General features: G+C 39.5%; 1 protein-coding gene across 1 annotated transcript in view; it reads left to right on the top strand.

Annotated features, from left to right (window-relative positions):
• Smurf2 (SMAD specific E3 ubiquitin protein ligase 2) overlaps positions 1 to 16412 on the top strand; it is a 95642-nt gene that overhangs the window by 40029 nt on the left and 39201 nt on the right. Inside the window, exons 2-5 of the mRNA XM_040749966.1 lie at positions 2273 to 2311; positions 9775 to 9883; positions 13567 to 13700; positions 16277 to 16342. Of these exons, the coding sequence (XP_040605900.1) occupies positions 2273 to 2311; positions 9775 to 9883; positions 13567 to 13700; positions 16277 to 16342 (348 nt within the window). The remainder of the gene's footprint in view (positions 1 to 2272; positions 2312 to 9774; positions 9884 to 13566; positions 13701 to 16276; positions 16343 to 16412) is intronic.

Genomic DNA, 16412 nt, shown 5'->3' with positions numbered 1-16412 from the left:
TGTTTATATATTCATGCATAGAAACACTCATACACATAACATTAAAATAAAAATTTAAATTTATTTATATTTTATATATGAATGTTCTTCTTGTATACTTTCTTTTTTTTTAAAGATTTATTTATTTATTACATATACACCAGATTGAATTGTAGATGGTTGTCAGCCACCATGTGGTTGCTGGGAATTGAACTCAAGACCTCTGGAAGAGCAGTCAGTGCTCTTAACCTCTGAGCCATCTCTCCAGCCCTCTTCTTGTATACTTTTGTGCCAGAAGAGGACATCAGATCCTATTATAGATGGTTGTGAGCCACCATGTGGTTGCTGGGAATTGAACTCAGGACCTTTGGAAGAGCAGTCCGTGAATGCTCTTAACTGCTAAGTCATCTCTCCAGTCCATAAATAAATTTTTAGTGTTGAATTTGGTGATTTCTTGTAGATTCAGAAGGTTGTGCATATATTCACATTACAAAGCACTCAGATTTGAGATATTTAGCTTTTTAATTTACCTTAAAATTGTTTGTTGATGAGTGTGTGTTGGGTGGGGGTGTGGAGGTCAAAGGAGACAACTTTCAGGAGTTGGCCCTCTTTTACCATGTTGGTCTGGGGGATCAGACTAAGGTTGTCAGTCTGGCAGCAAGCATTTTACCCATTGTGCAGTCTAGCCAGCATATGGGAGACCCATCTTGTCACTGAGATATTTGGGGGAAGGCAAGTCTCTCCTGTAAGGTTTCTGTGTCATTTAGATAAGAGCACTGATGGGGGAATGTCCTTTTGTATGTGTTTTTCTTATTGGTTGATGAATAAAACACTGATTGGCCAGTAGCCAGGCAGGAAGTATAGGTGGGGCTACGAGATGAGGAGAATTCTAGGGAGAGGTGGTGAGAGAGAAGCCATGTAGCCACTGAAAGAGTAACATGCTGGAACATTCTCTGGTAGGATAAGACCATGTGGAAATACTTAGATTAATAAGAATGGGTTAATAATTAAGAGAGAGCTAGCCAGTAAGAAACCTTAGATATTGGCCAAACAGTTTCTAATTAATATAAGCCTCAGTATTTTTATTTGGGACTGAAGGGCAGTGGGATTTGTCAGAACAGAAAACTCTGACTACAGAGCACAAAATGTTAGTTTTTTTTCTTAATACCATATTATATCAGGAAATTTTTATTTATGTTCCTCTTCTGTAGAAAATTATTTCATCCTTAAATAGATATGTCAACCTGAATTTTTGTTATCTTCTTCTTTGAGCCATTTTCCCCATTACCACTGGGTTTCTTCAAAAATAGATCTTTTTATTTTTATTTCAGGATCCCCTGAAATGAAGCTATAGGCATTTGTGAGCAGTCTGACTTGGGTGCTGGAAACTGAACTATGGTCCTCTGAAAGTGAAAGTGCTCTAAATCACTGAGCCATCTCTCTAGTGTAGCACAAATTCTGATTGGTATTAATAATAAAAACTTGGAGTCAGCTATCAGGGGGTGAAAGCTGAAATATCAGAGAAGCAAATTGGCCAGCCACTAGAGAGTTCTTAACCTCTACCAATGCTCAGACCAAAGGGACGATCGTGTCCTCAAACTGCATCCTCAGACTGTGCTGCTCCTCAGACTGCTTCCCTCAGACTGCGATGAGCTCCTGTCTCCTCCCATCTTACAGTCCTCTCTCTGCCCAGCCATATCCCTTTCTATCTCTGCCTCCTTAGTGTTGGGATTAAAGGTGTGTCACTCCAAGTGCTGGGATCACCTTTGTGTGAGCTCTGTTTCTCTTTTAGACTGGATCAATTTCATGTAGTCCAGGGTAGCCTTGAACTAACAGACCCATCTGCCTCTGTCTCCTGAGTGCTGGGATTATAGGTGTGTACCACCATTGCCAGGCCTCTATGGCTAGCTAGTGTGGCTAACTCTGCATTCTGGTCTTCGGGCAAGCTTTATTTGTTAGGTCATAAACAAAATACCACACACTCTAGTCCTTTATGAAAAATTTCCCTCTTAAGAATAGATCTTGGTGGAAGATAGGAATTGGGTCCCTGTTATAAAATGATCAGATTTATAATTTTGTTCCTCTATTGTTACTGGTGGTCATTGCTAAGGTTACAGTCCTTGATACTCAGCTTCTTTGTTGGCTAGACTTTTCAAAGTTTATGATCGTATTTCATACCTCACTGTAGTTAGAGTTTAATTATCCACTGCTGTTTTCAATGATTAAAAATGAAGCAATGAAGTCTTACCATTTTAATTTAATTTCCTATGTATTTGTTTTTGTTTCTTTACAGTACTCTGTGCAAAAAACTTGGTGAAAAAGGACTTTTTCCGTAAGTAAATTAACTTTACTATAAATCTTGTATATCCTGTGTAGATTTTTGGAGAGTTGTATTTTCAGAACTGCCTGGTGTAGGGATTCAGAAACAGACTATTATGAGTGCTGTAGTTTCAAGTCATTTGGCCCCAGACTTATCTAGAGGATTTGGGGGTTTTGCTTTACCCCTTTCCTTTACCCATTTCTACACATTTATACAAATGTGTGTATGCAGGTTGATAAATGCAGGTGTTTAGGTTTCTAGAAAAGGTTTAGGAAACATTTGGTAATACTCTTTTACTTTAACATTTTAAGGAAAATTCACTCATGCATTCAGGATTCATTGGAAGGTAGAACATTGAGTCTGCTTGGAGTTTCCAGAGTTGTAGGAAAAAAACTGTTGCCAGTCTCCAGAGCAGGCATTGGTTCTGCATATGTAGTCTATTTGCCAATTAAATGTAGCTTTCTTTTCTTTTTTCTTTTAGGACAGAGTTTTGCTGTGTAGCCTAAGCTGGTCTTGAATTTATAGTACCCCTGCCCCTGTCTTCTGAGTATTAGAATTGCAGGCATTAACAATAACCAGAAGTTTGAAAAATTTTGTAGCTCCATATAGGATTAAGTTTTGTAGAGAGGATTAGGAAGTTCCCTTTTATATATTAAAAATCTTAGCCTGGAGATATGGTCCAGGGGTTAAGAGCACTGGCTGTCATTCTTCCAGAGGACCTGGGTTCTATTTCCAACAACCGCATGACAGCTAACAGCTGCTTGTAGTTCCAGTTCCAGGGGATCTAGCACCCTCACCCAGACATATATGCAGGCAAAACACCAATGCACATGAAATAAAAATAAATAAATTATTTAAAAAATCTTTGTCCATAATCTCTTTCCCTCTTCCTCACTTTGTACTTTTTGCTTTTGTTTTGAGAAAGGCTTTCAGGTAGCCCAGTCTAGGCTTGAATTCTTGAACCTACTGTGTAGTCTCTGCTAGCAGATTACTAGTGTACACCACCACACTTAGCTTTGCTTTTAATTTTAACCTTGTAATTTCATACTTTATGTTAGCTTTAAGTTATTCAGTAACAGTCACAAGATTGTAAATAAAAACTTTTAGTAAAAATTTTATATGTAAAATATTTGAAATTGGAATTGTTTTATTAGATTTTAAAATCTAAGTTCTGTCAGCTAACAGGGTGTTTGGTGTTTAGTGTGACATTAGGTAATTTTCCGGTTGGTTAAAAGGGATAGTGAATTCTCAGGCCTGAAGAAGATGGCTGCCTATCCAGAGGGTCCAGGTTTGATTCTTAGTACCCACATGGAGACTCACAACCCTCTGTAAAGCCAGTTCCAGGGGAGCTGACACCCTCTTCTGGTCTCCACAGGCATTGCATGCATGTGGTGCACAGCCTTACATTCAGGCAAAATATTTATCACATAACAATACTAATACTTCTTTAAGGAATAGTAATCTTTTTTTTGTTTTGTTTTTGTTTTTTGTTTTTTTGAGACAGGGTTTCTCTGTGGTTTTTGGAGGCTGTCCTGGAACTAGTTCTTATAGATCAGACTGGTCTCGAACTCACAGAGATCCACCTGCCTCTGCCTCCCAAGTTCTGGGATTAAAGGTGTGTGTCACCACCGCCCGGCTAGGAATAGTAATTCTTGACACATTTTAAATACATACTTAATTTCATTTATTATTTTACATCTTTCTGTAGTAGAACTTGACTTTAAGCTTAAAGAACATAATTTTATATAGTTATCGTTATGGATGGTTATGATATCTTTGTGCTTATGTGAGGAAGTGTGAAATAGGATAACTTGAAGCAGATGAGGACAGTTGGGAGTACCCTTCCACGTCTGTATGTTAGACTGTCTACCCCACAAACGTTTCACAGGAGAGGAGGGTCCAGAGGTCATAGAACTCCCCAACTGTGTCTGCTCACACCAATTTTATTCTCTCGTGGGCTGCTGCTCAATTTTGCCTCCTTATCACTAATAAACTAAAAGCCACGGTGTAAGTTTTAAAGGTTATGCTAAAGTTGAATTGATGTAGGGCCTGTCTTGGTGAAACTGCAAATTGGCAGGAAGGGTTGGGTTGGTGCTTCCCAGAACAAAAGTGAGGCAGGCACACTTCTAAGACATTTGCTCTCGATTTGAAGGAAAAATCCTCAGTTTTTGTTTCAGATTTCCTTCCTTTTCAAGTTCTTTCCCTTTCCCCAGAGCCCCATTCACAGCTTCCCTCATAAAACATCCAGATATTCTTGTCTCCGAGTTCCTCAGAAACCTGGGAGACTCTTTCTTTGTAAGCCTCTAAGAATTGACAATGGCACTTTAGAGATACTTTAGACTGTACTTGAATAGTAGGTGACAGAAGGAAAATCTTTTTCATTGATGTAGGCAGGAAAAACTTACTACCGAAAGTAATTTAAGAGTGTGAGCTTGCTTCATAAGGGTTAGAGGCAGCATAGTTATCTTTGAAACTTAGAATGGAAGATACCGATGACTCAGAAAAGGGAGTGACAACAAGCCAGCTCTGTAGCCTTCCAGAGGAGTCAGCCCAGGATGGAAGTGACTTGATGCTCACCCTTGACCAGCATTCCAGATTCTGCTGGTTTAGCTTCATACCTGCACTCCAGGGTGCTTTGAACCTATTTATAGTTTTGTCTACCTACAATAATCTCAGAGAAAGACAGTAGATCCTAAATTTTTTTCATTTGAGTGTGTTTATTGATCAAGAATGGAGTTAAAATATTCTTTTAATTTTTACATGTATGAGTGTTTTGCTTGTATATATGTAAGTGCTCTGCCTGCACCCTAGTGCCCTTGAAGGCTAGAAGAGGGTATTGGGTTCCCTGGAAGTGAAATTATAGACAGTTGGAAACCATTCTGTAAGTGCTAGGAACTGAACCTGGGTTTTTGCAAGAGTGGCAAGTGCTCTTAGCCATTGAGCTCTCCAGTCCTCAGAGGACAGTTGTTAATAGTTCTGTTTGTGATTTAAACTGCGTTAAATGTAATCCTTTTTAAGGCGAGGCATGAGTATCAGTTAAGGAAATAAATGTATTTCAGTTCAGGGGTGAAAAACCTGTCATGTGGTTTTTATAAGCTAAATTTGTGTGTGAGATGGTGCTGTTTATTTCTGGGGATAACCCTTGCTAAGAAAAGTTTTTAACTCATACTTTGGGGCTGTTTTCAAGCTTCTTGACCTTTAAACATCAGTCTCTTTCCCTTCCCTCACAATTTCAGCAGGAAACATTTCAGCTGTGAATCAGCAGGTAAAGGATTTTATAATAAGTTATCTACCAAGTAGATTCTACAATTAGGTTGATGACACATCTTTTCATTTATCCATTATCTGAGTCTTGGAATGTTTCATTGATAATCAGTTTTTAAGAAACATTTGTATGAGCTGGGTCTTGTCTTGTGTCATGATCCCAGCATTGGGGGGGGGGTGATGAGGAGTTCAAGGCCAGTTTAGACTAGTGGATTTCACGCCAGCTTGGGCTACATGGTTAGACCCTGACTTGGTGGGGGTGGGGGCAGATATTTATCTGTAAGGTAATCCATTAAGTATTTTTAGTAAAATTTTTGTTTTTCGAGACAGAGTTTCTCTATGTAGCCCTGAGTGTCCTGGAACTTGCTTTATAGACCACACTGATCTCAAATTCAGAGATCTGCCTGCCTTTGCGTCTTGAGTGCTGTGATTAAAGACGTGCTCCTCCACTCCCATCTTTATTAAAATATTTTATAGAGGCTGAATCAAATCATTGAACTTCCCTCTCCTTCAACCAAGCAAAAATATCCTGTTTGGAAAGTAACTGAGTTTTTTTTTCTAAGTGATTTTTTTTGGGGGGTGGCAGGGGTAGAGGGGTAGGGGGGTGATGATGTTTTTCTGAGACAGGGTTTCTCTGTGTAACAGCCCTGGCTGTCCTAGAACTCACTCTGCAGACCAGGCTAACCTGGAACTGCCACCAAACCAGGCTGAAAGTAACTGAGTTTTAATTTAAAAAGTTTTTAAAGATGCTATTTACTTATTTTGTGCTTGTATGCATGTGTGGGTCAGAGGAGCCCATTTTCTCTTCCTCCCGCGTGGGTCCTGGAGATTGACCTCAAGCTGTCAGCTTGGCAGTAAGCACTTTACCTGCTGAGCCAACTTTCTTGCCCCATTTTATGTTTTATTTCATTCAGCTCGCTAGTGTATTTGTCTGGTCAGATGGACCTAACTGATTCAGATGATGGGAGAATGAACATTTTTTTACAATTTGGAAAATGTAGTAGCTACTTTGTGTTTACCACTAGAGGTCTCTCTAGCTTTTGAAAACTTGACAGCTTTGGGTGCAATTTGTCTTTGAAAATAAATTTTTGTACAGCAGTGATACTGTCAGGTTAAGGGGATACTGATGTTTCTCTTTGAGTTAAGGAATAGAACTTTACTTTGAGTTGTAACTATTTAGCAGAAAATAAACCATAAGAGACTGTGACAAGGAGGCCTGCATACTGAAGAAGTTTGTATAGAAAATATTTTTTCTTTTTGTTAAAACAATTTTTTGACGGATTTATTTTGTGGTTGTGTGTGTGTGCACATATACTCACATATAGGCAAACTGTGTCAGGATAACTTGTGTAAGTCTGTTATCCTCTTCTACCATATTGCTTCTAAGAATTCAGTTCAGTTTGTCAGACTTGATGGTAAGTGCCCTTACTTGCTGAGGCATCTTGCTAACCTAGCATTTTTTCTCATAAGTGAGTTTCCTGCATATATGTATGTGTCTAGTGCCCATGGAGGGTAGCGAGGGCCTTGGATCTCCTCTAATAGGAGTCATAGACAGTTGTGAGCCATCATGTTGAGAACTGAACCTGGGGAGCAGCAAATTATTTTTAAATTGTTTAGTGTGTGTGTGTGTGTGTGTGTGTGTGTGTGTGTGTGTGTGTACACATGATGTGTGTATAGTAGGCCTGGGAGCTTCTGGGTGATTGATTCTCTTGTCTCCACCTCCCGTCTTAGAGAAGCTCGAGATTACAGATGCATACTGCTGCATTGGGCTTTTTTATATGGATTCTGGACATTGAGCATGGGTTATCAGTTTTGTGTGACAAGAAGTTTTATCCTCTGAGCTACCTTGCTGGCTCTCCCTCCCACTCCCTTTCTTTCTTGTTTTTTGTTCTTGGAGGCTGTCCTGGAACTCTCTGTAGACCAGGTTGGCCTCGAACTCACAGAGATCCCGTCTGCCTCTGCCTCCTGAGTGCTGGGATTAAAGGAGTGCACCACCACTGCCTGGCTTCCCACACCTCTTTTCATGAATCATTTTTGTTCTCAATATGTTGTCTCAGCTGTACTGGAGCTTTATCTGTGTACATCAGGTCAGCTTCAAATTATCAAAAATCTCCCTCTTTTTCTTAAGTGCTAGGATAAAGTAATGCATCACCGCATCCAGTATTTTCCGTTTTATTTCAATAATATTTTTATTTTATTTTATTTTTTCAAGACAGGGTTTCTCTGTGTGTATCCCTGGTTGTCCTGGAACTAGCTCTCTATAGACTGGGCTAGCCTCAAACTCATAGAGATCTGACTGTTTCTGCTTCCCGAGTGCTGGGATTAAAGGCGTGCGTCACCACCCACTCCTAGCAGTAGTTTTATTTTCTAAGTATATAGTTCTTAAAGGTTTGGGTTTTTTGTGTGTGTGTGTATGCTTATATCCCTGAGTGAGTTTATGTGTACCACACATGTGCAGATGCCTCAGAAGGTGTCAGTCCCTGGATCTAAGGTTAATATTCAGTTGTAAACTGACTAATGAGGATGTTGGGGACTGAACCTGAACCCCTTAACTCCTGAGCCAGCACCTTAGTACACACGCTTCGGTTGGACTCTGTAGGGTCCTTTAAAAAAAAGAAGAGAATGTGTCCAAGAATTGTCCTCTCCTCAGAGCTCTGCTGTGTTAGGAAAGTCCTCTCTCCCCCGTGTGTGCTTTGCAGCCCTTTCTTCTCGCTCACATTCAGTCTGTTCTGGCCTTTGAGCTTTGCTTCACTCTCTTGAACCAAGTAGTGCATGGGTGGTGTGTCAGTCAGTTTCCATCACTGACAATGTCTGTCAGGATAGTCCTCCTTTGATTTGTGGGATGTTTGCTTGTTTGTTTGTTTTTGGCTCACGGTTGTAGAGGTTTCCAGCTCATGTTTAACTAGATTCATTTATGTGGGCCTGTGGTAAGGCAGATAGATCATTGTGACAGGGAGCACATGGTGAAACAGCTCACTTCACCATGGCTGCAAAGCAGAGATGAGAGGAATGAGGAGGAGTAGGGCAGGGATAAGGTATACCTCAGGGACCCAGTTCTTCATTGAGGTCTTGTCACTTCCCAGAGTAGCTCATCATATTACAAATACATCAGTGGATTACTCTGCTGATAAGGTCAGAGCCCTCATAAACCAGTTTTTTTCCAACCACCTCTGAGGATTGCTGAGTTCGGGACCAAGCCTTTAACACTACCTTTGGGGTACATTCCAGAGTATAAATATAGCATAGTAGTTGAGAACTAGCCTGTATATACATAGGTTCAGAGTCTAAACTTATAGTGGTTCTCAACTTTCCTAATGCTGCGACCTTTAATACAGTTCCTCATGTTGTGATGCCCAACCATAACATTATTTTCATTGCTACTTCATAACTATAATTTTGTTACTCTTGTGAATTGTAATATAAATGTCTGTGTTTTCTGATGGTCTTAGATGAGCCCTGTGAAAAGGTTGTTTGACCCCCCACTCCCAAGGTTGAGAACCACTGCTCTAGACTGTGTCCATACTTTTCACTACGGTGTGAGCTAGTTATTTAATATTTTTGTTCTTCATTAGTAAAATATGGATTAACAACATTCATCTCCATCAGAGGATTATTGTAAAGATTTAAGATGAAGCATTTAGAATAGTCCCCCGTGTATTTGCTCTTTTAGTCAGTACCGCCAAATACTTACTTACTGTCAGCCCCCTCCCATGTCTGCTACTTTTCTTTCCCTTCTGTTGAGTCTCTTAGTACTTGTAGTTGTTGGTTGTTCAGTAACAGTTTTTAGCTAGTTTGAGTTTTCTGATGTTAATGTTCTGTATGACAGCCTGTGTTTAAAAAGCTCTTTAAATGAATGACTAAGACAATTGTTTGGAAAGACAGTGGATGTTTTGAATACTCTTCTTCTGAGAGTTCAGTGGCTGCTTACAATACTCAGGCACCCAGGCAACCACCTGCTAGACTCTGGTAGTGTTTAACAGAGTGTTCTGAGTTGGGAACAAGAAAAAAACAACAGTTTTGATATCAATGTGTAAGTGATTTCAATGTTTGGTTTAAAGTAGGCCTCTGTGTGTCTGTATGTCTGAATGTTAGACTTTTATAAAGGATTTAAAGAATGGGAAATACTTTATAGCAAGTGGTAATACTTAAGTAATCTGTTATCTTACATGTCAAAATATTTTTCCGTTTAAAATACTTGCTTTTTTCCACAGGACTCCCTGATCCATTTGCTAAAGTGGTAGTTGATGGTTCTGGGCAATGCCATTCTACAGATACTGTGAAGAACACTCTTGACCCAAAATGGAATCAGCATTATGACCTGTAGGTGTAAATGATTAATTTGAGATGAAACACAGAGTTAATGTAATATAATCTTTGAAAATATTTTCAGCTTGCATATACTATAATTCGATCTTTTCCTTTTCCTTTTTCAAGGATTGAGCCTAGGGTCTCAAATATGGCAAACAAGCATTCTACCCCTGAACTGTACCACATCCCCTTTGCCCCCTTGTTTACTTGTATGTGTTTTATCTGAGATAGGTCTCACTAAGTTGCTCAGGTAGGCCTTGAACTTGGAATCTTCCTATTTCACTCTTCTAAATAGCTAGGATTGCAGGCCTCCAACACCACAGGCTCAACATTATGATTTGACATTTATAAAAGAGGAACCAAACCCAGGGAAAAAGTGCTTTGGATTATTTACACACACACACACACACACACACACACACACACACACACACACACACACACGAGAGAGAGAGAGAGAGAGAGAGAGAGAGAGAGAGAGAGAGACAAACAGAGACAGAGACAGAGAGAGACAGAGAGACAGAGAGACAGAAAAGAAAGTAAACATATGTGCTTTGGATTATTTACACAGAGAGAGAGAGACAGAGAGAGAAGAAAGTTAACGTATGTTGAAGAAGTTTAACTGTACTTCTTGTAGGTTCAGTTTACCTTTTCCTGAAGACTAGTGATGTTGAGATCTTTTACATGCTTAATGACACTTACTGTATAGTTACTATTAGCTGGCTCCCTAGGGAGGTCTGTCTTACACGTTTCAAGGTGCAATGGAGGGGAAAGTATAACAGTTACATTTTAGCCAAAGTCTTGGCTGTATATGTAATACTGTTTCCTCCTATACAGAAATTCCTTATGTTAGAACCTGTAGTGGGAACTCTAATTAGTCTTAATAATAATAATAATAATAATAACCCGAGTCAAATATAGGGGTAAATGCTGAAAGATAAGAGAAGCAGAGCAGAAAGCCACTGGTTCTTACCTCTACCAAATCCTCAGAAAGAATGGGCAATCCTGTCTCTAGGAATCCTCATACTGAATGTATTGAGTTTCTGTCTCCTCCTGCCTTACATTCCCTCTCTGCCAAGCCATATCACTCCTGTCTCCACCTCCCTCCCAAGTACTGGGATTAAAGGTGTGAGCCATCACCGCCTATCTGTTTCCTAAAACAGTCTAAAACCTGGGTCAGTCTTGTGTAGCTCAGGGTGGCCTTGAACTCACAGAGGTCCATCTGCCTCTGCCTCCCAAGTGCTGGGATTTAAGGTGTGTGCCACCACTGCCTGGACTCTATGTGGCTACCTCTGCACTCTGATCTTCAGGCAAGCTTTATTTGTTAAAACACAACAAAATATAATTGTAAGAACCTCTTGAGGGTTGAAGAGATGGCTCAGAGGTTAAGAGCACTGGTCCTGAGTTCAATTCCCAACAACCACATGGTGGCTCACAACCATCTATTGTGAGATCTGGTGCCCTCTTCTGGTGTGCAGGCAAAATACTGTATATGTAATAAAAATAAGTTCAACAACAACAACAAAAAAGAACCTCTTGGATTTTGTTTATAAATGTTATACTGGTTGGGGAAGTTGAGGTTCTAATAGAATAGAGATTTCTGTTTAATGTAAGACTGGGTATAGCGGTGTGTTCCTGTAGTACGGTCTATTCAGGAGGATTGCAAATTCTCAGCACCTCTGGACAATAGAGCAAGACCCATCCTAAAAATAGCAACCTACCAAACATGTTTAACTTATAGGTTTAAAAGAATTCATTTTTTCTTCTAGCCATGTGTTATTAAATTACACAAGTGTTCCTTAAAATGAAGACAGAGACTGCCTAAATGCAATTTCTAATTAGTTTCTAACTCTGTAATTTTGACAGAATGCCTTTGACTTGTAAAACTTAAGTACTTACAGTTATTTTTAGTAATTCACAGTTATTTTCACAAGACCCATACTTCGGGAATTATTATAGTCTAGAATTTAATTTTTTTTTGTATTGTGGTATACAGAAAGAATATACTGGTACATTGTACTAAATAGAGTTCCTTAGGCCAATAGTGGGCTACCCTGAGGCCTCAGGAGTCAATATGTTAGAATCACTGCAAACACATTAGGAAACATTAATTTTTTTTTTCCTTCTGGGTTTTTCAAGGCACAGTTCTCTGTGACTTTTGAGACTGTCCTGGAACTAGCTTTGGTAGACCAAGTTGGTCTTGAACTCATAGAGATCCGACGGCTTCTGCCTCCCGAGTGCTGGGATTAAAGGCGTGTGCCACCACCGCCCGGCCATTAGTAATTTTTTTAAGCGCTTGTTTTGGGGTGTTACTTGTTGCTATGTGATATAACATGCAGTAGTTACATAGCAGTTTATATCATGTAGGAGTATTTGGAAATTGATGCATGCATACTAAATGATAGTTTAGAACATCTCATTTTTAAACAATAGACCCAATTCAAATTAACTTAATTTTAGAGCCATGTTTGATGGCCCATTCCTGTTCCACCATTTGGGAGAAAGGGACAGTAAGATTAAAGGCTAGCTTGGGTTAAACAAACAACAAAACAAAGGCCTGAATTTGTAGAATACTTGCCAAGCATGTATGAAGCCCTGGGTTTGATCCCCTATACTACATAAAATTGGTTGTAGTGACACATGCCTGTAATCCCAGCACTGGAGGGATAAAAACAAGATTAGAAGTTCAAGGTCAATCTAGTCCACATAGTGAGTTCAAGACCAGGTTGGACTGTGTGAGACCATGCCTTAAAACAATAATAGCAACAAAAGCAAAGGACTTGCATGATCAGAGTTTCAGGAGCGAGCATTATTTAGGGAATCTTTCATGTTCCTTGTTTTTTTTTTTTTTATTGAATGATAGTGTTAAGATCAAGGTTGCTGGACCAAAAATTTGACCTCTTAGAATCACTGAAAGTTAGATTCTACTCACATGATTATGTTATTAACCATGTTTTTGCATGACTTGATGCCATGTTAATAATTGGCCATTATAGAGCTTTTACATACTTGCAGGCGTATGCACAGACAAGTTCAGTAACGCTTTTCCCTGCTCTGCTTGTCTGCAGGCAGTGAAGTGAAATCTACAAGAGTCCTGCTCGCTCAAGGCCTGCATATAGGAAAGAAGCAGAGGAAAAGCGTTACAAACAGATTTTGTTCTGCAGCATTTAAAAATATAACAGGTAGGTCAGATTTTTGGTCTATCAGCCTTGACAGTGCCTCTTGAAGGTAAACTAAGTGTCTGAGGTAATAATTAAAATATGTCTAAAGTGTGACTGTGATAAAAGTTCTTTTAGGATTTATAATCATTATAAAATGCCTTAGTGCTATGAAATAGTAGCTACTAATTTTTGTATTCTTTTCTTTTTTCTTTTGGCTGTGCTGGGAATCAAACCTTGGGCCTTGCACTTACTAGGCGAGTGCTATCTCTATAGCTGAGTGACATTCCCAAACCCTAAAATAGCCTCTTTTCTCAAAAAAAAAAAAAAGTTGCCCAACCCAAGATTGAAAAAAAGGGATTATATTAAAAATTATTTTTAACATTTAAGTTCAGTTCTTTGGATTGATTGAATTCAAGACAATTTGCTTCTTTTAGCTGTACCCTGAAATATACCTATGACTTTGGGATGTTGAAAAGTGAAATTTTATACTACTTATAATTATCAAGTCATTCATGTAACTGTTTTGTCTTGTAGGTATATCGGAAAGTCTGATTCAGTTACAATCAGCGTATGGAATCATAAGAAGATCCATAAGAAGCAAGGTGCTGGATTTCTTGGTTGTGTTCGTCTTCTTTCCAATGCCATCAACCGCCTCAAAGACACTGGTTGTGAGTAATTTTTTTTAATTGGAAAATATGTATGAGAGCTTTTATGTAGTACATGTCCAAAAACTTAAGTTCCCATATATATCTGAAGCACTGAGAAAAATTCCTGATCTGTATTTATTTAATGAACAAAAAAATTGAAACATTTTGGTCTGGCAAAATGTTTTGGTGTGTACCAGCCACCAAAGTGGATAGCTCTTTCCCCCTCCTTCCTCCCCCTCCCTTTTCTCTTTCTCTTCCCCAACACACAGGAAATAAATACTTAAATGACACATTGTAAGGATGTGGTCCTAGAGGTGAATCAGTGATGATGCTCAGCTTCCAGTGAGTTTGTGTTGTTGATAAGTGATTGACATTTTGGACTTGTCTCAGATCAGATGAAGGCAGCTCTTCTCCTTAAACAGAGAACCTCCTCCTTGTATAAATGGAGTTAAATGCAAAGGCCCATGACAGCACAGGATATTGAGAACATTGGATGACTCAGTCCTGATCTCTAGACAAGAAAATTGCACCATCCCTTTAAGGCTCAGAAGATGCTGAGGAAAAGGGCTGGAATAAATGTATGAGGCACAGGATGGGGACAGGGGCTCCAAAATGCCCCCTGCTAAGCACACCCTGCCACAGTGGTGACCATGAACCCGCAGCAGCTGTGTATGTATACTGACACTGGAGGCACAGAGGTCCAGCCCTCCTAACAGTCAGCTGTGGAGACTCATGGGGCCCTACTATTCAGTGCTGATCTCTTTGCCAACTAACAGATCCTGGGGGAAAAGGAAGAATAGTACCCAGGTATGTACACCGGTGAACCCACTAGGCTCTCGTGGTTAGCTACAAACTTGGAGTTACTAGACAGCCTTAGTTAAACTACGTGAGACACTTTTAAAAAACAACAAAGCAAAAACAAAAAATCCACAGAGTTGGCAAATAGGTGAAAGAGATTTGTTAGGGAAGAGAGTTGGAGGGGTGATAGGAGGTGGATAGGAAATAGAGTGACCAGAATATATCACCTATATTAGGAATAATGCACATGAGGGACCTTGGCAGACTCCATGGCAGATGAGAACAAGGCGGAGGACAAACATGCCAGGCAAACAGAGCTTAGTGAGAAGTTTCTTAGAAAGGGGAGGAAAAGGGGAAGGAAAGAGAACAGAGGTAAAGATACAGAGACAGAGAGAGGACAGAAGAGAAGAGGGAGAGAGGAAGAGTCCTGTCTGCCCCAGGGGAACAGCAGAAAGAGTGGGTGGGGGTCTCTCTTTTAAAGGGTCCTTTGCACCTGTGCGCAGACTAGTAGTCATGGAACCCTGGGCTGACCAGGGTACTGCCTGAGTGCATTCTGCCAGGGGCAGGCCAGTATGATGCCTGAATCCTTACAATGTACATATATGAAATTGTGAAAGAACAGGTTTTACTAATAAAAAAAGAGAAGTGATTGATAACCAGAAGATTAGAAAGAAAGGTGTCAATATACATGCCTTTAATTTTTTTAGCACCTAGTTTCGGTGGTTTATTGAAATGGGAGTGAGAGTTTTTATTTGAGGGGATTGTAATCAGCTAGGTGACAATTAAAGACCAACTATTAGTAGATAAAATGGTTAGGTATATATAAAAAAACTCCTATGATAAACCAGGCTGGCCTCGAACTCACAGAGATCCACCTGCCTCTGCCCCCGAGTGCTGGGATTAAAGGCGTGTGCCAACATGCTGTGGTGACATTGTGCCTTATAATTTTGGGGGCAGGTTAGTGTTGTATTTACAGGTGAGGGATCTGAAAGATTACATCAAGCCTAGAACTTACTGTTGAATTTCTGTACCTCAATATTAAGTCTCTCTGCTGATGCAGCCAATCAAACCAAACCATATTAAGAATTAAAAGTCCAGGTTTAATCTCAGCAGAGCATTCCCAGGTGGTCTCAGGGAAAGAGGAGAAACCACAAGGGAGAACCAGCCTGTAGGCATGGTCTTGAGCACCTCAGGAGGAGGAGCTGACCCTTGACAGGCTTTCTTAGGGGCAGGGTCTGCAATGAGAGGAGTGAGGCTGGGTGGAGTTTCCCCCTATAAACAGGTTGTTGTTGTTTTTTTTTTCTCCTTGGTTTACTTATACTTGTTTTGTGTATCTTTTGGAAAGGTTATATTAAAAAATAATAACAACAGGTCACATTATTGGGTACTTAAACATGCCAGGTACTTACTGAGAGTTTTAAATAATCTGATTTAATCCTTGAAAAATTATTACATAGTTTTTGTTATATATGAGAAAGTCAGGACTCAGCTATAAATTGCGTATGACCAACTACTATTAAGAGGTAAGCCAAGGCTCAGACTGAAGTGATCTGAAAGCATTGGAGAGAGCTGCTTATTACCAGGTAGTACTTCATGGTGTTTGGAATTTAGATTTGTCAAAACTTGCTGTGATGTTTAAATTAACTATATATGCAGTTAGAGAATTTTAAACATTCATTTTATAGTTAAAATGATTATTTTAAAATATAGATCTGATTTTCAATAGTTGTAAAAATTAAGTACCACATAGATTATAGATGCTAGAATTTCTGATACCAGCTAACTTTTTATTTGAATAGATCAGAGGTTGGATCTATGCAAACTGGGGCCAAATGACAATGATACAGTTCGAGGACAGATTGTAGGTAAGTGTGGGATTTAAAATTCTGAGTTTTAACTTCACTTAAACCACCATAGGTTTAAATTTTTTTCTCT

This window comes from Mesocricetus auratus, unplaced genomic scaffold (assembly GCF_017639785.1).
Source record: "Mesocricetus auratus isolate SY011 unplaced genomic scaffold, BCM_Maur_2.0 Super-Scaffold_100007, whole genome shotgun sequence".
Classification (NCBI taxonomy): Eukaryota; Metazoa; Chordata; class Mammalia; order Rodentia; family Cricetidae; genus Mesocricetus; species Mesocricetus auratus.
Note: the sequence above shows the minus strand (reverse complement) of the source record. Positions and strands in the feature narration are given on the sequence as shown.